At 40.0% G+C, this 24,730-nt stretch overlaps 1 protein-coding gene across 2 annotated transcripts in view; it reads right to left on the reverse strand.

Moving 5' to 3' along the window:
* TSPAN8 (tetraspanin 8) overlaps positions 1-24,730 on the reverse strand; it is a 32,326-nt gene that overhangs the window by 6,370 nt on the left and 1,226 nt on the right. Inside the window, exons 1-6 of one of the 2 annotated variants that reach the window (XM_059683641.1) lie at positions 9,622-9,763; positions 8,650-8,735; positions 7,573-7,707; positions 6,098-6,172; positions 5,890-5,997; positions 1,017-1,151 (exon numbers count right to left, since the gene is read on the reverse strand). In XM_059683641.1, the coding sequence (XP_059539624.1) occupies positions 1,017-1,151; positions 5,890-5,997; positions 6,098-6,172; positions 7,573-7,707; positions 8,650-8,735; positions 9,622-9,748 (666 nt within the window). In that variant the 5' untranslated portion in view covers positions 9,749-9,763. Of the gene's footprint in view, positions 1-1,016; positions 1,152-5,889; positions 5,998-6,097; positions 6,173-7,572; positions 7,708-8,649; positions 8,736-9,621; positions 9,764-11,765; positions 11,829-24,730 lie in introns of those variants that run through there. The other variant, XM_059683642.1, reaches the window with a different exon arrangement.

Raw genomic sequence — 24,730 nt, forward strand, 5'->3', positions numbered from 1 at the left:
GTCTGACACATAGTAGGCACCCAAGTATAATAGCAAATAAAGGAAACATTAATATCATTCATATCAATTGTCATTTCTGTATACAATCCTTTCAGGCATAAGGAAAAAATTATATAAAACCCTGTGGCAACAGGCAGATATCATGTCCTCTAGGAAGCCATAGCTTGTACCTCCAACCCTGAATTAGATGGTGTCCCATAACACTTATGCTTGCCCCTATCCAAGAAATACCAATAGTTCATTAAATGGAAGTTGCCGAGTTATCTTCCTCTCCTCCCTATTTGGGCTGACCCTGTGCCCTGCACAGAAATTGGTCTCCAATGGATGATAGGAGGTAGTCAAGAAATATGGGATGAATTAAGCAGTAAGAAATATCACATGCATATATTGACATCACAAGTGACATAGTTAAATAGGACATCTACAACACATAAAAAATAAACCCAGCTTTTTCAATTGACTTTAAATATCTGAGGCAACTTTTAATTGGAGCACTAATGAGACAAAGCAGTAAATAAACATGAATCCAGAGCTGAAACCACTAAAGGCCAAGTCCTTTCTTTAGGCTGATACAGTTACTTGAGAAAAGGAATCTTTGATTAGAAAACGGAAGCTTCAATTTTAAAATTAAAGTGAAAATAGAGATTTCTAGAATTTATGTTAAAATAGAAAAAAAAATGGAGAAGAATGATAATTAAAGTCACCAAAAAGAGGACAACATAAACATGTATCTGTTAATTTGGACGTTGCTTCCCCTTGCAAGCAGAATGTTGCTTTGATCTATTAGAGTTGAGTTTAAATGATTGCCAGGCTCATAGAAGAAATGAAATACTTTCATCTTTTATATTGGCTTTTATCTTTAAATAAGGATTTCTTTTTTATTTGGGAAATTCCTGGGACGTTTATGTCATGATTCCCATTATAATTGCTGCAATTTAAATTTTTGTGAAGTCTTTCATTTTGAAAAAAAAAAGTGAACAGAACCACTTGCTGTGACAAGTTTGATTTGTTCTTACCTGTTGGTAAACATATTTTCCTTCATATGGTGTACATGGGGAATCGGATGTATCTGAACATTCACACGACTCAGAATTGGGTTGAAAATTCTGTCCCCAGTCAGAAGCTCCATCGACCAAACCACAACATTTGAACTGTTTGATGAAAAAATAGATATGAGAAGCAGGCACTAAAGAAGATAAAAAACATTGTCAATACTCTGAATCACATTCTCCTGAAACCATTAAGATGTTTCTTATAATAAAATATCACATATTTTCACCCACCTCTCTGAGTATAAAAGCAAAAATAAAGGACTATTCCTTTTGGTCTTAATATTAGAAAAGGAAAAATAGGTTGCAGGAGCAAAAGTCTGAGGAACTTGGAGATGAAAAACTTAGCTTCTAGATTTTAATGATGAAAGAGGAGCAGAATCAGTTCTACTTGGCCTAGATTTTAGGAAAGAAGCTTCCAAAGAGTTCATGAGAGAGTCAAGATCTCTTTAAAGAACTTTTGCTCAAAAGAGATGAGAGGTTTTAAAAATGAAATTTCCATCTCATGATCTTTGACCACTTACGAAGGCTAGGAAGAAAAGGGCGAGAGGCCTCTCAAAAGCCAAAGATGCTCCGTGGGCCTCCCGTGGGATGAAATGTTACATGGACATCTGCACAAGAGGGAAAGGGGTGCCAGTGAGAGATGAAACTCGTAGAACAATGTCAGAAAGACGGAGGCCCGGAACAAACCGAAACATGGAGAAACACCAGCGGCACTTGTGGCCATGCTTGGGGAAGAAAAACAAGGAAGTGATGAGCCCAATAGCACAGAGTATAAGGCGCAGATTATTAGATGAGAGAGAGAAGTAATTATCCCTCATCTTGTCCTACTTGTTCTATTAGAGGGAGAGAAAACTCTTCATGCAGAAAGGCAGAAGAAAACGGAGCCAATCCTGGGTGGTTTTCCAGGCCCAGAGGCGTCGCCATGCCAGGAAACTGAAAGAACGTTCACGTACTGACTGCGTGACCACATTACCCACTTACTCAACCCTCTCTGTGCCCGTTTCTTCATTTGTAAAATACAGATAATAATAGGATCAATTTGTAGATTTGTTGTAAAGATAAAAATAAGAAAAACAATGTGAAGATATGAAATGCTTTACTCAGGGACTGACGTATAGGAAGCACTCACTGTGTCAGCTGTTGTTGATGTTTCTGTTTTGCAGTTGCTGTTATTTCCGTTATGCTTACACCGCACATGATCTACTCAACATTGATACCAATGATTTAGAGAAAGATATAGAAAGTATCTTTTCAACTCTGTAGCTGATCTAGAAGCTGGGAGTGATGATCAATATATTGGAGAGGAGCAAAGATAGTTCAAACAATGGACTCAAAGTAGCAAGTTTAACTGGGTGGGGGGGGGGATAAAAAATCTGCACTTTGGCCCTAACTGGTTTGGCTCAGTGGATAGAGTGTCGGCCTGTGGACTGAAGGGTCCCAGGTTCGATTCTGATCAAGGGCATGTACCTTGGTTGCAGGCACATCCCCAGTAGGGTTGTGCAAGAGGCAGCTGAACCATGTATGTTTCTAACTATCCCTCTCTGTAAAAAAAATCAATAAAATATATTTAAAATTAAAAAAGTCTGCACTTTGGCTCAAAGACTCATTTGCACAAATACAGTGGGGGGCAAAAGTATGTTTACAGTTGTGAGTATGCAAAATGCAGATTTTATTCTTGTATTATTATTCTTGTATTATTTTCCATGTGAATAACTGTAAACCTAGTTTTGCCCCTCCCTGTATATGACTTAACAGGCATTTATATGAGAGAGCTGAAGATTTCCGATGGTTCAAAGGCCAATCAATATTGCAAAGAGGGCAGTTTTGAAATAACCTCCTTTCCTGTTCCCACGGTAGACATCATTAATTGCTCACTCTTTCTGATTAAATAATCTTGAATAGTGTTAATTGATAGAGATACTTCAGACCAAAATGAATATAAGCCCTACTCTATGCACTCACAGATCAGTCCATATTAGGAACACAGTGTACCCCAGGAACCCTCAGGGAGGTACAGAAGACAGGGTAGAAAGGCTAAACTTGTCATGATATCTAGTCCCAGATCGGATGTGGGAGAAGTTGGGAAGAACTTGGTCAGAATGTGTTGAAGGAGTTATAACTGCCACATGAACAAGGCACTGTGCAGGGAATGAGACACAACAACCTCTAGACCAGGGGTGGGCAAACTTTTTGACTCGAGGGCCACAATGGGTTCTTAAACTGGACCGGAGGGCCAGAACAAAAGCATGGATGGAGTGTTTGTGTGAACTAATATAAATTCAAAGTAAACATCATTACATAAAAGGGTACGGTCTTTTTTTTTTTTAGTTTTATTCATTTCAAACGGACCGGATCCGGCCCACAGGCCGCAGTTTGCCCACGGCTGCTCTAGACTAACAGTCATCACAAGAACCCAGAAGGCACATTCCATTAGCACGTTAGCAGGTAATTTGTGTGGGAATTCCCTGAAATCCAAAGAGAAAGCCATTTGTTATCTAGAACTTCTGTCCATGTGTGGTGGAGTGCAGGTCACCCAGCCAGAGTTTGAAGTAGAATATTTTGTTCCCAAAGAAGCATTAAAGAGGAAGGAAGGAAGGAAGGAAGGAAGGAAGGAAGGAAGAAAGGAAGGAAGGGAGGGAGGGAGGGAGGGAGGGAGGGAGGGAGGGAGGGAGGGAGGGAGGAAGGAAGGAAGAAAGGAAGGAAGGAAGGAAGGAAGGAAGGAAGGAAGGAAGGAAGGAAGGAAGGAGGAAAGTCCTGGTGGATAACAGAAAGTAAAGAGAAAAAAAACTCAGAATGAATAATAAACAGGAACTATTGTCCTGTGACAATGATGGCGAACCTTTTGAGCTCCGCGTGTCAGCATTTTGAAAAACCCTAACTTAACTCTGGTGCCATGTCACATATAGAGATTTTTTTTGATATTTGCAACCATAGTAAAACAAAGACTTATATTTTTTATATTTATTTTATATATTTAAATGCCATTTAACAAAGAAAAATCAACCAAAAAAATGAGTTCACGTGTCACCTCTGACACACGTGTCATAGGTTTGCCATCACTGTCCTATGACATAAGGAACTTCAGATAGAGGGTTAATGTATAAGAATGAAAACAATTCAGAATTGTACTACAACAAAGAGAACATTTAGAACCCCACTGTTGGCACTGAGACCTTGGATAACAAAGAGAATGTGTAATAAGTATGACTCAGGACCCAACCCAGAGACCCAGTGGCTAACTGTAGTACATTTGATTCCAGGTCAGCTACCAGGGAGAGTCAAGGATGCTCAATCCCACTCAGTGGAGGAATTGAATTGCCTAAATTCTTTCTTGATTAATCTGGGGGTCAGGGTGGGAATGATCCAGAGAGGAGTGGACCAAGGGATGCAGCTATGGGGAAGCTAAGACAGCTCAACACAGAGAAAGTTACACAGGGACGGACTCATATCAGGTTTTGGCTCTTGAAAATGATTCTTAAGGCAGAATTTTTACAAGCTGGAGTCTATCCAAATGGGGACTGAGTAATGCTCTGGAAAAAAAAGTCATCTGATAAATAGCTCAGGAAAGGATGTTTGAACTTGAAAGGCAACGCTTTTAGAAGTCACATGATAGCCATTTTCAAAGAAAAAGTTGCAGCATATAGGCCCATCCGTAGATTTTCTTTTTCCTCTGAAACTCCAGAAGAAAGAATGGGACTAAATGATGCAAATCCTAGGGAGGAAGATGTTGTGTCCAATTAAGAAAGAGCACACTAATGATCAGACGTGGCTATAGGTGGGATGGGCAAAAACTGGTGAACTTTCAGCTCTTCCATATTTAATTAGCGGGTGTGTGAACATAGATATAAAACACTTCAGTCAATGAGAAGTCAGGTTAAATGTTCTATCAAACCCAGCTCTCCTCTACGATTCTCAGTTTCCACGACATACATGAAATGCTACATGTAGTTAAGATGATGGGGATTATGAATAAAGAAAGTGTGGTTGGAAGGAGTTTCACAGAGTAAGTAATATTTCAGTCAAGCCTTAAAGCACATGTATATTTGGAAAGCAAGAGAAAAGCAGTGAGTGCGTTCCAAAGGTGGGGAACCATGCAAAAATGCAAAAGAAGAGAAGCAGAACCGTTTCACGCATCCTGCACAGATAGGCCTGGCTGGACTAGAGTGTTTCTGTTATGAAGCTGTGTTTCAGAAAGTTAAACTATTAGGCAGGAGCCCGATAGGAGAATACCTTCAAAGCAGACTAAATAAATAAACTAACTAACAAATGGGGGATGGGGGTGTTAATGTGCTGGTTCAAAAGAATAAACTAGTCAGATCTGAGTTCAAATTCCAACCCTATCACTTGTTAGCTGTCAGACCTCTCAAAGCCCTAATCCCCTCATCTGGCAAATAGGGACGATGAAGATAATTATATTATCTGCCTCATAGAGTTGTGAGGATTCAATGAGCTACTAAATGTAAAGCCTGGTACTTAGTACGTAATAAGTGACCATTATAATTATTTTTATGAGAGAGGGAGTGGTCATGAAGAAAGGGAGAGAGAGATCGAGAGAGAGACTCTCCAAATGCCCAAGCACAATATAAATATTAAAACAATGATTTATTTGGCCCTGAAACTTAATCTATTATGAACATATCTTCTTAATCTCTGTCCTTGTGAACTGCTTTAGAACTTTGTAAGATGCTGGAAAAAAATAGAAATGTTCTCGGATTTTTTTTTTTTATTGCATGGTGACAGAAAATCTGCAAAATGGATTTTTCAACCTTTAAGGAACCCACCTGTTGAAAATTAAGTAAGCACAGAAGAACTAAGTCTAACTCCCCAAATGACCTACCTCTTTCTGAAAACTAATCAGGTTTTTCTGGAATGACTTTGCTTTTTCATCTGTTCCCCTCAAAAGCTCTACGTTTTTATGGAGAGTCTCATTCAGGACTCGTTCATACTGAAAATTAAAGAATATTGTTAAAATTGTTCATGCCAGAAGGTAGTATTTTTATTTTTCAGAATTTTCCAAAATTATCAAGTATCATATGTGCACGTACCTCAGATCTGTAGGTAACTCCTAAGATACCTGCCGCCACCTGCAGGAGCAGGATCAAAAGCAAGCATATGAAAAACTGAAAAAGAGAAAAAGGAACATACATTATCCCCCAGTGCATTCGGTAACATCTTGGGCATGTCAGCATGGCGCTTCATTCTACAGTCTAGGTCATGTTACAATTTGAAGTAGTAACCATGTCCTTTATTGATTCTAACCTTTGCCTCAAGAAGCAATTCTTGGGACCATTACTACTGAGAAATATTTGTACCAAAGACTGACTATAGAAAGCAGTTAAAAAGAAAAATTATTCATAGATTTGCAGGCATCAGTATGCTGTTGAATGTGGAAAAGTTTCAAAAGTCAGATGAAATTATTTGAATATTATCTTTCTCCTCTTTCTTCCTCAAACACAAACTTCAGAACTGACTACAAAACAACATTTCTACCGCTATCAGAATCACCCAGTCTTGTTATAAATGCAGATTCCCAAACCAGCCTCAGATCTATTAAATCATAATTTTGGAGAATATAGCCCAGAAATTGATTTTTAAAGCAAGCTCTTCAAGTAATTGAATCCCCAATTGCAAATGAAGCCTTATTAATCTAAGGGCAACCACTATGGATGCTAATAAAGTTCTGTTAAAACGCTGTCCTTCCCTTCCCTCATAATAAACACTTAAAAAATATTTTTTAGGGAATGACACAATACTTGCTTTATGGGAGAAGCAAGTTGAGGTGAATTCCCATAAACACTTATGTCAGATTTATACCTAATAAATATGTGATGGTTTTTCGAATGTGTTTTTTTATAACCATTTATTATTTTCTACTCTTTATTTTAAAAGTGGAGTCTGTGGGTTAGCCCAACTGAAGCCATCCTCTGCAAAGCTTTCTAAGTGACAGATCGGATTATCTAACTCTCTTAACATGAAATGTGATTTTGCTACAGTCCATACTCAGACCCATCTCCCATTGTTTACCAAAAGAGCCTCTGTCACTCTAGCCAGACCCAAGGCCTACCAGTTCCCCAAACAGGCCAGCCATGCCCAAAGCCCTATAGTTCCTCCAAAAATCCAGGGTGTTTTTTTCTTGGAAAGCACATCGCAACCACATCCGTGCAAATACCTTATTTACTTCTGCTTCTGGCTTGAAGTTCCCTCCTATATCCTTGCCCTTTTCTTCTTGGGCCACTCCCACAGTAGCTAATTATTTATTTGTCTGTCTTCTTTAATGGGTTCTAATTGTCTTAATGCTTCTGCATCACTTAGCACAGTATCTGGCATGTAGCAGGTACTCAGCAATAATGAATAAGTGAATGCTGAAATTTGTCTTCTCTCAGGGCACCCTCTAATCTAAGCTAAACATATTAGCTTCCAGAATCAAACCTGCTAAACAGAAGTCAAGGGTTTCATCAGTCTTGGCAAGTCCTTTTGGCAGGCGATGGGGGTGGGTATTGGGATTGGCTGGAGAACTCACCACCAGAAGCATGCAGCGGCTCTCTTTCATGGCACCACAGCATCCCAGGAAACCCAGAATCATGATGATAGAACCCACAGCAATCAAGATATTCACAGCAACATAAGGATGCATGCCACCGTCCTCACTGACAAACTGAAAATAAAAAAAAGAAATCTGAAAATCCCTTTCCTTGATGTGTTTTAGTCAACAAAAATCCATTGGATGCCTACTATGTGCCTTAGGACCTTAAGATACTTCAATGATTGCCCCTAACCAGTTTGGCTCAGTGGATAGAGCATAAGCCTGCAGACTGAAGGGTCCTGGGTTCGATTCCGGTCAAGGGCATGTACCTTGGTTGTGGGCACATCCATAGTAGGGGGTGTGCAGGAGGCAGCTGATCGATGTTTCTCTCTCATCGATGTTTCTAACTCTCTATCCCTCTCCCTTCCTCTATGTAAAAAATCAAATATATATAATGATCTACACCAGCAAAAGTATCTGCCCTCAAGGAGCTTACATTCTATTAAGGTTTTACTTGTCTGGATAATGTTTCCAACATTATACTTTTCTAAGAGGAACTGGATATTGGATGGAGGCAATGTAAAAGGCTTTGAAACACCAATTATTTTAAATTTAGAAGGACATGTACTTTCACCTATGATGTGCTCTTTGGTTTGCATATTTTGTGTTTTATACATAAAAGTAGCATTGTAAAGCATGTGTTTCTATGGCAATTAAATGAATTATAAAGCCCAAGTTTCTCAAACTACTGAGAGACTCAAGAATATGAATGATCTCAAAAATGAATTAATCTCTTATTGAGCTAAATAAGCCACATTCAAATGAGTGATTATTGTATGATTCCATTTATATGATGATCAAGAATGGGTAACTCTAAACTATGATGATAGAAATCAGAGCAGGGGATGACTGTTAGCTGTGTAGGAGAGAAAGGAGGAGCTGACTGCAAAGGAATGAGGGAGCTCTTAGGGGTTAATAAAATGTTTTATACATTGATTATAATAGTAATTTCACAGGTCTATACATTTGCCAAAACAAACAAAAAATTTAAACTAAGAAAAAAAAATCTAGTACCTGATATTTCATATCAATTCTATCTCCTTGTTCCCAGAAGATATATAGTCCATAGAGTCTTCCAGAAAACTCTTCAATTTGCCTGACTGTTAAGTAACAGAATGTTAAGGGAAAAAATCTTAGGTCCCTATGTGGGGGGTTAGGCTATACAACTTGCATAATTTGATTCCTCTTCCCCACACATACTCTTCTTCATCACCTTCCTAACACCTAGCCTCAATCTACCACTTGCTAGGTATAGTGGTTAATAATGCAGATTTTTTCAATAGATGGAGTTACTCATATGTTGATATATATGCGATTTGATATGTATGTTATTTTGTTGTATTGACAACAAGCTTCAAAACTTCATATGCCAAATTTTCTGAAGGTGTTAACATCATGGATATTATTACACTTAAAAAGGTCAAATTTCATGCCCCAAAAAAGAGCACTTTAGTACAAAGAGGTACCCCAAAAGATGTTCACCTAACCCTCTCTGACATCCTTCTTTTCTGTGTTTATGCTCAGGTTTCTCCTTCTAAAATTGCAACCACTGCTTTCCACTAGTAAAATCGGTTCTTTGCACAGTCTGGATTCTTTGTCACTGACTTTGAATAAATACAAATCAAGCCAATTTAACAGAAGTCAAGCTAGGTAATGTTGTCCTGAAAGATAATGACTTTTGTTCAGGGTTAGAACCTGGCAGAGGACAAGAAGCAAAATGTGACTAAAGATGCTGTCTAGCTCTATTAATTTATTCTTATCCTCAGGGACACTTCTTTAATGCATTCAATTTGGATAATTTCTTAATAGACTAAACACCAAATTTGTTTACCAGAAGCACTGGGGGGAAAGAAAATGTTCCCATATCAACCAGGACTCTTACCTAATAATAAACAAACATGTAAATTGACCGCCCCCTGCTATGCCTACCAGCCAATCAGGAGAGTATGCAAATTAACCAACAAAGATGGTGGTTAATTTGCATACCTATGCGTGAAGCGGTGGAGCAAAGACTGAAGGCTCCGGCCGGAGCGAAGACCTGGGTCCGGGTGCCAGAGGAAAACTGGTGCTGGCAGCCAGGGGAAGGGAAGGCCTTTTGCACAAATCTCTTCATGCAACGGGCCTCTAGTAGTAAAATAAAATAAAATACAGGCTGTACACACATCTTAAAAGGCAAAGCACCCTCTAAATAGGTGGCTGTTATGAGTAATCTCTGTGCTTTAATTTGAGGCTCAAAGTCAGACATCAGTTTCTAGAAAACAGAGAGTCTGTGCATCTTCAAATACCATCAACAGGCTCAAAGTTCAAAGCCCAAGGCCATTAGGAAGTTACAGTTACATTTATCAGCATAAAACAACACATGAAATTCTGATGGACTAGAATGTTATCAACTAGTTGCCACACCTGTCCCTCACCCAATTCACCCAATTTCTTCAACAGGGTAAGACACAGAATGAGGAAGCAGCTAATTCCCACTGTGATTCTCTGGTTTCTCTAATGGTAGAAATCATACTTTTAAATGAAAATAAATAAAAGAGAGAGAGAGAGGGAGGGAAGGAAGGACAGAAGGAAGGAAGGGAAGGAGGAAGGAGGAAGGAAGGAAGGAAGGAAGGAAGGAAGGAAGGAAGGAAGGAAGGAAGGAAGGATAGAAGGGGAAAGCCATCCATTTAGAATAAGTGCTAATTTTCTTGTAATCTTTCTTTCAACTAGGCTATATCCAAAGGCATTTAGCTGCACCACACTATAATAAGAATTCATGGAAAATGCTTTACCTGTACAGTACAGGGAGTATAGTCAATAGAATTGTAATAACTATGTATGGTGTCAAGGGATACTTGACTTATTGGGGGATCACTTCATAAGTTATATAAATGTCTACCCACTATGATATACACCTAAAACTAACATAATATTGAATGTAAACTTCAATTGAAAAATTAAACAAAAAATTAATTAATTAAAAAATTCATTACCTTAATTGATAGCTTAATAATAACTTAATAATCATCAAATAAAAGTCAGCACTTCTCTTAGAGGAAACTTTTTGGTAAAGTTCCTTGGAAAGGCCCTAGCAATAGATAATGTGATCCTGAGTAGTGGCAGAAGCCCAGACAACAAAGAACAAGAAAACTGTCCTGAGGGCAGTAAGGATATTACTTTGAAGGGTGGAATGACTCTGAGAAGATAGGAGAGAAAAAGGAAGCAAGGAAGCAGGAAATAGTGCCAGGCATGATGTTGGGTTAAACTAATAGAACCCCCTCCTACACACACACACACACACACACACACACACACACACACACTCACCCTTTTCCCCAAACACACATTCTTTCCACATTTGTGACACGACGATGTGGAACAGAAACAGTGCATGTGGAATTCAAAAATTGGACACAGAGCTAAATATATGAACTAAACTTCCTCTAGACCTATGGAAATCTGGGTAAGAGCTTTGCCACAGGACAATGCACAGTGTGTGTTGAGGGGGAAGGGGCATGCTAATCCTATCTAGATAGCAAAGAGCTGGAAATCCCCAGCCCACTGTTGAGTTACACCAGTGTGACCAGCCTCCTGCTGTTACCAGCAGTTACCCTCATTGCCAGTGGCCACAGGTAACTACCAACCATCTTTGTACACTGCTGCCTTTAAAACACAGATTCAAAGTCTCCAAGAGGACTTCTTACCTTCTTTCCTTTGGACCACCACCCCACCTTGGGATCAGCCAAATGATTGCCAATACCTTATACTACAAAAACCATTCCTGGTGGGGAGGAAAGGTGATCATTATCGTCCAGCTACACTTCAGGCTGGTCTTAAGCACATGAAGGAAAAGGCTAACTTCCACTCAGGCCCCTTCCCACCTCCACTTTCTTTGCGATCTTCCTATTTTTGGAATAAATAACACCTCCATTCTCCAGAAGAACTGATCCATGCCCAACACGGGCAGGCACATAGTGAGTACTTTTGATTAATTAAATTTAAGTATATTAAAAAATCACTTACCAATGTAAATAATTATATGAGTCAGTTAAGGAAAATGATATAGAAACATTTATTATAGTCGTTACTCTCATCATTATAGGAAAAATGATCTACTTAGGGATAGGAGAGGTTTGTATTTATTTATTTACCTCTTGCTCAAATTTGCTTACTCGTAGCCATATTGCCAATGCCAGGATCAAGATGCCACATAGCTGCAGGAAAAGAAAAAAACATATATTAGAGTACAACTAAGATAAACTGCAACTCTTATCCCATATACCCCCAGGCATCTGGTTACAATAGTCTGTCTGTTAATTATACCTTTAAACCCTAAAAGACATAAATAGGGCATATTCCCATGCAGATAACTGCTAAAATGATCCACCGTAATTGGTAAGTTTGATAAGAATAATGTTTCCCGTCTACAGTCCAGTCATAGGTCTAGGACAAAAAATCATCTCCAATAGCTCAGTGGTTTTGCTAGATTTTAACCTACAAAAGATAAATCACAACAGTTTAAAGACAAAACATCCTTATTAGGCCCTAGATTGTCTCTGAGAAGCTATCTTAGACCAAAATAAGGAGAATAACTGACTAGTTACCAAACATTAGTCAAGATCCAAGAAACAAGAAGTTGGATAGACAAAGAAAAGTAGAACATTTGACAAAATTTGCAGTTAAGCAACAAGCATTCATAGCACTTTCTGTACCCAAATAAACTCTTTTAAAATAAGCTTTTAGGTAGTAAAGATTACTCGGAGAAGAGCAACAATGAGGAACAGTACTTAAAGTCTTAAATTCCATAAATGACTTTACCAGATTATTTAATGTGGACCAAGGCCAAAACATAAAATGTGAAACACATTTTACTTTCGTGTAAGGAAAACCCCTGTCTTTTTTTTTTCTTTCCTTTTTTTTAAGATATTTATGTTGTGGTCTCAAAAAAAAAAAAAAAAATCAAAGGTCTATTATTAGAGATGTTGAGAACAAACTAGGTAACATACCAAATACAGCAGGCCTTGGAGGACTTTCTAGACTATTCTGACCTTATGGTGCTCTGACACAGACCTGGCTGAGTCCCCCCAAAGCCCAGGGACCCTGCAGTATCATTGCTTTCATGCACAGTTGGACCACATGTCTGGAATCCCAAAGCAACAGTTTCAGAAACTAGAACCCTTCGCAGATCACAGACATATCGTGAAAATCCAGCACTGCAGCTGATCCAGTCCTGCCTCTATTGCATGCTTCTACTCCTACAAAATAAGGAATGCAATGGAAAACCAACACTCTTTATCCAGTCACCAAGTCAGTTGTACAATTTAATTATCTCATAGGCACACACTGTAAAATACAAACCATTCTTTGAGCCTGAGAACCCTCCTTTTTTCCTCTCCCTGTTTCACCTAGTTCTAATTTCATTTGCAGATGAAGATAAAATACTCATGTTAGCAGTCCTTTGTTAATAAGTAAGTCTGTAAGAATTTATGTCAAATAATAATGAGACTCTCTGGTATTATCTGTAATTTTATAGCAGTTGGATTTTTGTTATTTTCTTTGTTCACTGATATTTTCTTTCTTTTTCTTCTTTTGTAGGAAGGCTTATATTGATTGTCTTAATAGTTGCTCTAGCTTTTAGATTTAATTGAAAACAGTATTAATTATCTAAATAGATATGATTATCATCCTTATCTGATATTTATTGATGTCACTATTAAAAAAAACTTTAAGAATTCTAAGAGACTAAGAGTATAAGATTGTTTAAACTGTTACTTTTTTTTTTGTTTCTATGTGATCTGTAAGTTCACGTTTTCAATGTATTTAGACATCAAATTATTCCAAAATCTTTTGAAATCAATCATATTTTCCCCTTAAATGATAACTTTTAGTCTTCTCAACCACTGGCAATTACCTGTTACATTAACATTTAAAGGAAGGATATGAAAACAATGAGATGCCACTACACACCTATTAGAATGGCCAGAATCAGAACACTGACCATCCCAAAAGCTGATAAGGATGCAGAGTGACAGGATTTCTCATTCATTGCTGACGGGAAGCAAAATGGTACAGCTATCTTGGAAGACAATCTGGCAATTTCTCACAAGCTACATATACTCTTACCATGTGATCCAGCAATAATGCTCTTTGGTATTTATCCAAAGGAGTTGAAAAACCTGCTCAAGGATATTTATAGCAGCTTTATTCATAATTGCTAAAACTTGAAAGCCACCAAGAAGTTCTTCTTTATGTACATCCAGGCAATGGAATATTACTCAGGGCTAAAAAGAAATGAGCACCCTAGCTGGTTTGGCTCAGTGGATAGAGCACCGGCCTGCGGACTGAAGGGTCTCGGGTTCGATTCCAGTCAAGGGCACATGTCTGGGTTGCTGGCTCTATCCCAATTAGAGGGCATGCATGAGGCAGCTGATCAATGATTCTCTCTCCCTCTCCCTTCCTCTCTGAAATCAATAAAAAAATATTTTAAAAAAATAAAAAATAAAAATAAAAATAAATGAGCTGTCAAGCCATGAAAGAGTATGGAGAAAGCTTAAATGCGTATTACTAGGAGAAAAAAGCCAATCTGAAAATGCTACATACAGCATGATTCCAACTATATGACATTTGGAAAAAGGCAAAACTATGGGGTCAGTAAAAAGAGCAGGGATTGCCCTGGCAGTGTTGCCCAAGGTTAGAGCATCAACAGAATACTGAGGTTAGATTCCAGGTCAAGGGCACATATCTGGGTTGCAGGAGGCAACTAATCACTGTATCTCTCTCCCCCCCCCCTTCTTCCTTCCCTTCTTGTCCACTCTCTCTAAAAATCAATGGGAAAAAATATCCTCAGGTAGGGATTAACAACAACAACAACAACAACAAAAATCAGGGATTGCTGGAGGCAGGATGAAATGAATGGGCAGAGCACAGAAGATTTTAGGCCTGTGATTCAATACTCTGTATAATAATATAATGGGTATATGTCAATGTCATTATACATTTGTTCAAACTCCTATACAAGACTAAGAGTGACCCTAATGTAAACTATGGTCTTTGGACAATTATAATGTGTCAATGTTGGTTCAACAATTGTTAACAAATGTACCACTGTAGCGATATCAATAATGGGGGAAGCTATGCATGTGTGGGGACCAGGAGTGCATGGGAAATCTCTGTACTTTCTTCATTTTGCTGTGAGCTTAAAACTGCTCTAACAAATTACAGTCTTTTAAAAATAAAAATAAAGAGTATTCAATTATTTCAGAAGTCAAGAATATTTTGTCCAACTTCAATCTTCCCAATTAGATCAATATTCTTAGGGTTTTTGAAGTTGGCCGAACTATCATTTCCATCCCTTCTTCAAACATTATCATTAAAAACAAGAAATAAATGCTCAAAATATATCATCCTCATCTTATTGAAGAAAATCATACGTACAAATCAGTCTTAATAACATGAAATCATTTATAAATCTGTTAAATTACTTTAAAAGTAAATTGATTTTCTGTCAAGAACAATCATTCTGTGTCAGGATTGATACCAGCCTAATTTATCCCAATTGTTTTTAGATTGGTAAGAATAGTTCTTGAAGCTCTTTTCCAGTTTGTATTTGAAGGTTTGTTCCCAATCCAATAAAACAAAGCGGTATATGCAAATTGACCCTCACACGTAACGCCGTCACAGCAGAGGCAGGGTTCCAGTAACGAGCCATAACGAGCTGTCAGCACGGACCTGAGGCTGCGTAGCGCCAGGCTGGGCTGGGGAGTGGGTGACCTGAGGCTGCACCCCCTGCCCAGTGAGGCTTGACAGGGGACCTCAGGCCACGCCCCCGACCCTGGCGCCAGGCTGAGGGATCTGAGGCTGAGCCCCCCACCTGGCAGGGCTTGACAGGGGACCTGAGGCTGCACCCCCTGTCCGATGCCGGGCCAGGGGACCTGAGGCTGTGCCCCTCACCTGGTGGGGCTTGACAGGGGTGGGGCCATCCAGGTCTGGATCTCGCCCAATGGGGGTGGGTCTGGCTGGGTCTGGGTCTCCTGCAATTGTGAGGAGCGTGCAGGTGGGTAGGGACTTGACTCTGAGTCCCGCGGTGCACCCCAAACTCTGACAGGAGGAAGATTTTCATACACATTTTACTAATTTTCTTTCATCTCTGACACTTCTATTATAGAGAAAGGGCAAATAGCAGTATTAAAATATTTCCTCTAATTAATTCCCTTTTAATGTGCATGAATTCAATGTGCACCAGGCCACGAGTCTTTTTATAATGTTTTAAATAATTGGGAATATAAATTAAGAAAAAAATGTCTAGCTCTGTCCTTTCTGTTGATAAGACTATAAAAGGAAATAGTTTATGTGGGGCCCCCAGGTTAGCTGAACTACAGAACTGACTAGGTTTACTTCCACTCCCATCCCAACCCCCAATGAGTTATTGCAGTTGTCACTCTGCTCTCATGGGACATCTTTCTTTCTTTTTCAAAATATTTTTTATGAATTTTTTTTTTTAGACAGAGAGAGAGGAAGAGAGAAATAGAGAGAGAAATATTGATGCAAAAGAGAAACATCAATCCCCTGCCTCCCACAATTACCCCGACCAGGAATCAAACTTGCAACTTGGGTATGTGCCCTGTCTGGAAATCACACCGAGCCGGTACATAGGCCAATGCTCAACCAACTGAGCCACACTGGCCAGGGCAGGACATCTTTCTTTTTATGGAATTAGGATGCTGTTGGTCTGAGCCAGCATGCTAAGAAATGAGGTAATTTTGGTTTGCTTATGAGCATGCTGTGGACTAAATTATATTGGGATGTTGGAAGTCCTAACTCACAATGTGACTGTATGTTGAGGTAGAGCTTTTAGGAGGTAATTAAGGTTAAATGAGACCATAAGGGCGCGATCCTAATCCTGTATGATTGGTGACCGTGTAACAAGCGGGAGAGAGAGAACTCTTTCTTCTTCTCTGTACACATGGAGGGAGGAAAGGCCATATAAGAACACAAAAGAAGGCAGCCATTTGCAAGCTGGGAAGAGAGACTTCACCAGAAACCAAATTAGATCTTAAACATGATCTTAGACTTCCAGCCTCCAGAACTGTGAGAAAAAAAAAAATCTGTTGTTTAACCTACCAACTCTATATTATCTTGCTATGGCAGCCCAAGCCCACTAATACAGGGCAGGAAGAAAATGGGAAGCCACGTCCAGAGCACAAACAAATGGTATAGAACAAGCCCCTTTGTCCTCATCTCAGATAATGTGTCCTTCAGCCACCTTACACACTCTCTCTCAATCCTATCTTTCTATGTGGGTGATTATCAAAGTGTTTTTGAAGAACGTCAGAAATGGAAGAAGTGCATGGTGCTGTGCTAAGAGCAAGAGTATATTATGAGCTATGTCATTATTGATCCAAAATAGACACTTTTAAGATAAACTTAAGGGACATCTTATGCTGCTCCTGAGAGGTCACAGATGAATAAGAAAATATCCGAATGGATACTGTGGAGAACTACAAGGTTTGTTTATACCATAACCCAGAGCACAAGAGATCATGAGTACAGTCCTAACATTTGGGGGCAGTACTACTGGTGTTAATTTTCAAGCTTCCTCTTTTATTAACCATGACTCAAACGTCTAGTTCAATTGCATTGTAGTAAGATAATATAGCCTGTGAAATCATTGCTCATGAGAATTTTTATAATTGATTGTTGATATAATTGATATAATTGATCGTTGTTCTGTTCTCTGTTCTCTCGCTCTCTCTCATCTCCTTTCCCATCATTTATCTCTTTTTGATTCTCCTCTGGCAGAGCCTCTCAATTTGGGACTCTATTTTACTGTCTCCATGTAATGTGATTTCTGGAGTGGATTTTAATTCTATCATTGTGTTTCTGGCTTACTCAAAGTACTTCTTTATTTTATCCATTTCCCTGTTCATCTCATCCTATGGTTTCCCAGTTAACTTTATCTTCTCTTATGACCTCCAGCCACCATTTCATGGGGGGTTATTTCTTGCATTGCATGTGGATACCAATTTCCTGATATTTTTTCAGGATGCTGGAGTGTTTTTTTCAGGGGTGTGCACTTGTCCTCTAAGGCTTCACTGGTTCAATGGGTTTGTTTTTTTTTTTATCAGCACTTATGTTGGTTTTCCCTTATTCACTATTTTTTTATTTTAAAAATTGTTTTTATTGATTTTAGAGAGGAAGGGAGAGTGAGACAGAAACATCAATGATGAGAGGGAATCATTGATTGGTTGCCTCCTGCATGCCCTCCACTGGGGACTGAGCACGCACGCACCCCGGGCATGTACCCTGACCAGAAATCGAACCATGACCTCCTGGTTCCTAGGTCAACACTCAACCACTGAGCCATGTTGGCCAGCCCTTATTCATTCTTTATTGAACCTGTTCTAATTTCTTATTAATTTACCTCACTCTCTAACAACAGGGGAGATGTTAATTCTCAGATCTGCTGTTAGAGGGAGGTTGCTGTGCATTTTCTCTCCAGGTATGGCCTAATGCCATTCTGACTTACTACAGAGATGGCCCCCAGCTGTCAGATATATTGAATTTTCTGATGCTCTAAACCAAGGGAGTAAATTAAAACCTTCAATTCTTAGCAGGCTCTACTACTGCGAGTGATATTTTGGGTTTTCTATCTTCCCTATTAATATGTGTGAAATACACAGTGGCATGTCTCTATGGTTGCATCCATGTGCATTTTCTAAACCTCTGATGTAAGCCAAGAACCCCGTATAACTACTGCAAATTCTAACTTTAAATATCTCTAAACTTAAGGGAAAGAAATCAACCACATCTCCTTCTGACACAAATAGGTCCTGGGTAAGCATACTTCAGGTTATCTTTCCTGAACTGAAGCTTAAAATCACTAAAATTCACACAACTTCAAAATATATAAAGAGAGATGAATGTTCAGCATTTGGTTGGCATCCTAATGTTTCTGAATGATGAAACGATGCACATTCAGGAATTCTTTTAGCATTTTGTTTCAAAGTACATTTGCAGGGCTTGGGGCAAGAATACAAATAACAGACCACAGGCCACAGGTCTCTATATTGAGAAGTTATAACGCAAGTGATAAATATATACCAAATGTGTTCCATCTTTCTGCCATCGCAAATGTACCCACTTAATGACCTGAAGGACAAGGTTTGATTTAGAATTTTCAGAGTTCACTAGCAGAAGGAGGTGGCCCAGGCCCCCATCCCTCACTTCCAGCTCTGTCTTAAATTCTAAGGGGTATAACGGAATGGGTATGGATAGCTCAGCTTGCAAGCCAGATCTGTTTACAATTTGTTCTCATTCCTGGCAAATAGCTCCCTCTTGATCACCCCTGCAGAAGGGTTTGTGCAGACCCTGGAAACAGGGCCATTTGGGGAGGAAAATTGTGGTCTTGGGTGCGCAAAATAGAGGTTGAATTTAGGGTGAGCATATTCCTCTAGCTATAAGATTATACAGATTTCTTGCACTATGAGGCTAGAGGAGAATCAGAGGAGGGCTAAAATTATATTTAAAGACCATCTACACTAATAAAAGAGAAACATGGTAATTGGCGTACAACCGCTACCCTTTTCATTGGCTAATCAGCGAGATATGCAAATTAACTGTCAGCCAAGATGGCGGCCGGCAGCCAGGCAGCTTGAAACTAACATGACGCTTGCTTGCCTCAGTGACTGAGGAAACCAACGTTCCCCGCCTGCCGCTGCAGGCCTCTGAGCGGGCAGTTTAAGAAACTCTGTAACAAATACCACCGGACTTCAGCCAGCAGATTCGCAACATTATAAGCAAAGGCCAGAAACCTACTTTTAGCCGCGGAGGCCTAAGAGCTGGAGCCAAGCCTCAAGCTAAAGCTGGCCCAGAATAAAAAAGAAAAAAGAAAAGAAGGAGCAGTTGGGAGCTCCAGTCACCCCTAGCCTGAAAACAGCCCTCAGTCCCTCACCCAGACTGGCCAGGCACCCCAGTGGGGACCCCCACCCTGAAGGATGTGTGACCAGCTGCAAACAGCCATAATCCCCTCACCCAGGCTGGCCAGGCACCCCAGTGGGGACCCCCAACCTGATCCAAGACACCCTTCAGGACAAACCAGCCGGCCCCACCCATGCACCAGGCCTCTACCCTATATAGTAAAAGGATCAGCGGAGCCATGAGGCATCCCGGCACTGGGATAAGCATGACAGGGGGCAGCATCCAAACCCCTTGATTGCCCTGCGGCTCTGTGTGTGACAGGGGGAGGGGCCACAACCTCCCTATCCACCCTGCTCTGTTCGTGACAGGGTGCGGTGCCCCAACCCCCTGATCGGCCCTGCTCTGTGCCTGATAGGGGGGAGCTCCCCAACCCTCCCCCGCCCCACGGGCCCTGCTCTGTGTGTGACGGGGTAGAGCCATAACCTCCCCATCGGCCCTGCCCTGAGTGTGAGAGTGGCTGCACCCCAACCCCCTGATCGGCCCTGCTCTGTGGGTGATAGAGGGCGGTGCCCCACCCCCTGATGGGCCCTGCTCTGTGTGTGATGGGGGCAGCGCCCCAACCCCCTGATTGGCCCTGCTCTGTGCGTGACAGGGTACAGAGCCCCAACCCCCCTGATGGGCCCTGCTCTGTGCATGGCAGGGGGTGGCGCCGCAACCTCCCCATCGACCCTGCCTTGAGTGTGACAGGGGACAGTGCCCCAACCCCCCAATCGGCCCTACCCTGAGCGTGACTGAGGGTGGCATCACAACCTCCCAATCTCCTTGCTCTGTGCATGACAGGGGGCAGTGCCCCAACTCCCCAATCGGCCCTGCTCTGAGCCCAACCAGGGGCTGCACCTAGGGATTGGGCCTGTCCTCTGCCACCCGGGAGCAGGCCTAAGCCAGCAGGGTGTTATCTCCCGAGGGGTCCCAGACTGCGAGAGGGCACAGGCCAGGCTGAGGGACCCCCCCCTCCCCGAGTGCACAAATTTTTGTGCACCGGGCCTCTAGTCATATATAAAATACTATCACACCAGATTCCAATACTTTTAAATTAAAAAGCAGTATGATGGTTGGACTTGGGGAAAATACCATTAACTGGACTATAATTTTATGTCAATCCTTGGTTATAGGCATTCATAAAACATCTCAGTGAATCCTGAAAAAGAAAATTATCACCCTCATTTTACAAGTGCAGAGACCAGGGAACAGAAAAGTCAGGGAACACGTTCCAGGCCACAAAGTGATATGGGTGAATTCAGGAGCTGAATCTGTCTGTCTGTTTACAAAACATGCTTTCTTTCCATTCCCTTAATTTATGATAGAAGAATTTCTGCCTTATGACATCTTACTTCCTCCTCTGTTTGAAAATCCAACACTGTAATGTATTCTTCACTGCGCACAATGGTTTTATATTTTTGTCTCGTAGAAATGCCTATATACCCCAGCTGGTGTGGTTCAGTGGTTGAGCATTGACCTATGAACCAGGAGGTCATGGTTTGATTCCCAGTCAGGACATGTACCTGGATTGTGGGCTCGATCCCCAGTAGGGAGTGTGCAGGAGGCAGCTGATGAATAAGTCTCTCTCATCATTGATGTTTCTCTCTCTATCCCTCTCCCTCTCCCTTCCTCTCTGAAATCAATAAAAATATATCTTTTTAAAATGCCTATACAATGTTGGCTGAAGTGTTTGTTTTTTAAACATTTATGTAGTGTTATTCTGAGTTCTTTATAGAAATTAAATCACTTAATCTCACAACAACCCCATGAGGTAGATACCACTACTACCCCCATGTTACAGATAAGGAACAGTAAGGCACAGACAAGTTAACTAACTTCCCCGTCACACAGCTGGTGAGGAAGCAGCTGAGGTTAGCCTGAGCTCTCAACCACTGAGCTCCCGTGCCTTTTGTCACAGTAATAGTTGCACACTGATTGCATACTGGCAGACAAATGCTTTATTTACAAAGCTCACACGTTTCTGCCATGGTCAAATCTTTATCTCGAGGGAATTTATCAGCTGACAGAATGAAATATAATTGTGCCCTATTTTCTAATACAGCCTATCTCCTAGTTATGTCTGCTCTGCATCAACTCTTTTAATTGCTCTCAGAACATCTAATCTAGAGACCCAGGCACCACATAAAATACAATGATGAACATCAAAATGCTGGTTTCTGGACAGTCTCCAAACTCTAGCTTCCCTCTGCTCTCTTCAAACTGCTTCATGCATGGGCTTCCCTCACTTGCTGATCCATTTGGCTTTACACCTTAGCTCCTCCTTCTCACCTCACCTCATTTGCCATTGGTAATGATCCTTCACTCTGCTTTCCTTCATACAGGGCTGGCCTCTCCATGGCTCTCCGCCACTGGCAATGGCTCCTCTGCACCCATGGGTCCAAGGCCCTGTGCTCCATGCTTCCCCAGACTCCTAAGACACCCGAAGCATCTACAGTACTCCCAAGCCTGACTCATCTGAGAGGAGCATGAGAAAATGTGGGCAGTTCATCTGTTTTGACAAGACTAAAGAAATCGGTTTTGTACCTATCATTTATCTATCACTTATAGCATTTGCAAGTCACTGTAACGCACACCACCCTCCAGCATGAGCGATTAGAAGCGATATTCACTTACACATGTTTTCCTTCAATTACTAATTCTAACAAATGGAAATCACGGCATATTTGTGTGGCATATCTCAAGTTCTCTCACAAAAGAAGCCGGTATGTTTAACTTAAGTGACCATTATGCATATCTTACAGATATCTCAACATCTGGCCCTACTTTGCAAAGGCTTAGTTTCACAAGTTACACCAGAAAGAATGCATTTAAAAACATAAGGCCCTGGATATCTATACGAAAACCACATCAGTGGGACCCTTGAAATTTTGTGTAAGTAAACATTGGGAATGTGACAAATTGCTAATTTCCTATGAAGGACAGTAAAATTCCAGCTGAGAACTCTGGGTTGTGGGTAGAGAGAAGAATAGAAATAGGAATGGCTCGCTAACCTCAGAGACTGCTCCTGCTGTCTAGATTTTGAATGAAAACATGTTGCCTGGAGGCTGAGAAGTTATCATTGGTCTTTACAACTGTTGCTCACCCAAAGCCTCCATTTCAAGATGCTCATATACAGATTGTAGATCTCAGCACTCTGCTGGCGGTAAGAACAAGGCCTTTAGCCCAGGGAAGTTAGTAATGTCTAACTGAAATCTACAGCATCAGACTTTGTCTTCATTATCAGAAAAACAAAGAAATAATGGTACCCATAAAATAATCAGAGCACCCCAGGAAAGCAACAGTAATGTCAAGTAACAGCATGGTACAGATGTCTCCAACTCACTTTGAACTCTGCTCTTAAATGTATCCTGCTGAACCTATGGCATATCCATTTCTTACACTGTCTTTAACATAGTAGTTTAAAATTTGGATTTATTCCAAATTCCTGCTTACCTATTTATTCTGACCTCTGATGTATTCACTTTGTAAGCTGTATTTTTACAACAGCGATATATTTCCACTGTTTTATAATGTCATAATGAGGACTGCTACTGGTTTGAGTACTTTGGGACATGTTATTAAAATAGGAGCCATGCACTTATTGGCATATTCATATTTTGGTTTGTTTAAATGAGACACATTCTGTATCATGAAAAGACAATGGTTACAGTTTTTTTTAAAAATGGGTATCAGGATTTCTTGGAAAAATAGCTGAGTCCAGGCTGGGGCAGGAAATAGGGAAGTGAGCCTGAAATATCTTGTCATATCTAATAGTGAAGAAGTTATCAAAGTTCTAAGAATCATGGTAAAATAACTCAGGAGACAACTTTTAAGGATGCTCCCACTGGCCAAAGATGGAATAAATTATACATCAATGAGGATGAGAACTCTGATGGTATTTAAATGTATTACTTCATAGGCTACTTAAAGAAATACTTGCTTATCACTGTAGTCTGATACCAAAAACTTAACTCATCATTTTGAAATCTGCTGGGTAAAGAGTAAGAAACATTTGTGCTGCTTTTTTAAAATAAAAACTGAGAACCAATGAGTCAATGATACATTTCTCTTCATGGAAAACATTATTGCTAATAAATAAAACAAAAATAATAGAAATGTAATATCACTCATTTGAAACTCTTACAGAACTAAGGATTTTGGTTCTTGAGCATCAGTGGCTACTAACATCATCAAAAGTAACATGGTCAGACATTATGTGCCTCCTGATGAAAAAAATGCAGTATCACTTATAAAGTAGTTATATCTGACAAAAGGAATAACCTGAATCTTTTCAAGTTGCCAGATGTGACTATTAAATTAGAGTAAATACAGAGAATGGGGAACATGTTAATCTACATACGCTGTGGGTATGAAAATAGCAAAATCCAGATCGTGAAAACTGTGACAACACACAGCAGTACATAAATTTCAAGGAGAAAAAAATAAATAAATAAAGATGGAGGGATAATCTAAATGTGAAAATAGATGTAAAAGATGTATCAGTGTGTGGGCACAATGTATGGGCCTTATCTGGATTCTGATTCAAACAGGGACATTTACAAGCAATGGGAAATTTGAACCCTGGGTGGATATTTGATAATCAGTTAAGAAATTTTTGATGTTTTTAGTGTGATAATGACATTGTGGTTACATTTTTTTAAAGAATTATCCTTTAGAGATATATACTAAAGTATTTATAGATGAAATACTATATCCGAAATGTGCTTCAAAATAATATGGGCTGGGGAAGTTGGATGAGACTATGTGCAGGAAAAAATTGACAATGGTTTCATGGCTATTGGGGTTAGATGATGGTGTTGATTACCCCTGTCCTGTTATGTGGATGTTTCAAGTTCTCTCTAATTAAAGCTAAAAACAAAGCCAGCCATTTCTTTGTTTACATTCTACTCTCAATGTATATTTGAATATCCAATCAATTTTAAATAGCCAAGGAAAGAAATTTATCAGGACTAACTTAAAAAACCAGCATATATTCATGAGCTTCATTTACTATTTACAAAGACGGCCCATTTTTCTAGAGAAAAGAGAGAGTACAAAGAACAAACCTTCTTTATTTTATTGTATCTATTTATATGCTCACTCACTTCACCTATGTATCATCTGTACTCACTGTGGCTACTGGACATTGAATGGAAAGTCA

Source organism: Myotis daubentonii, chromosome 2, assembly GCF_963259705.1.
Source record: "Myotis daubentonii chromosome 2, mMyoDau2.1, whole genome shotgun sequence".
Lineage (NCBI taxonomy): Eukaryota > Metazoa > Chordata > Mammalia > Chiroptera > Vespertilionidae > Myotis > Myotis daubentonii.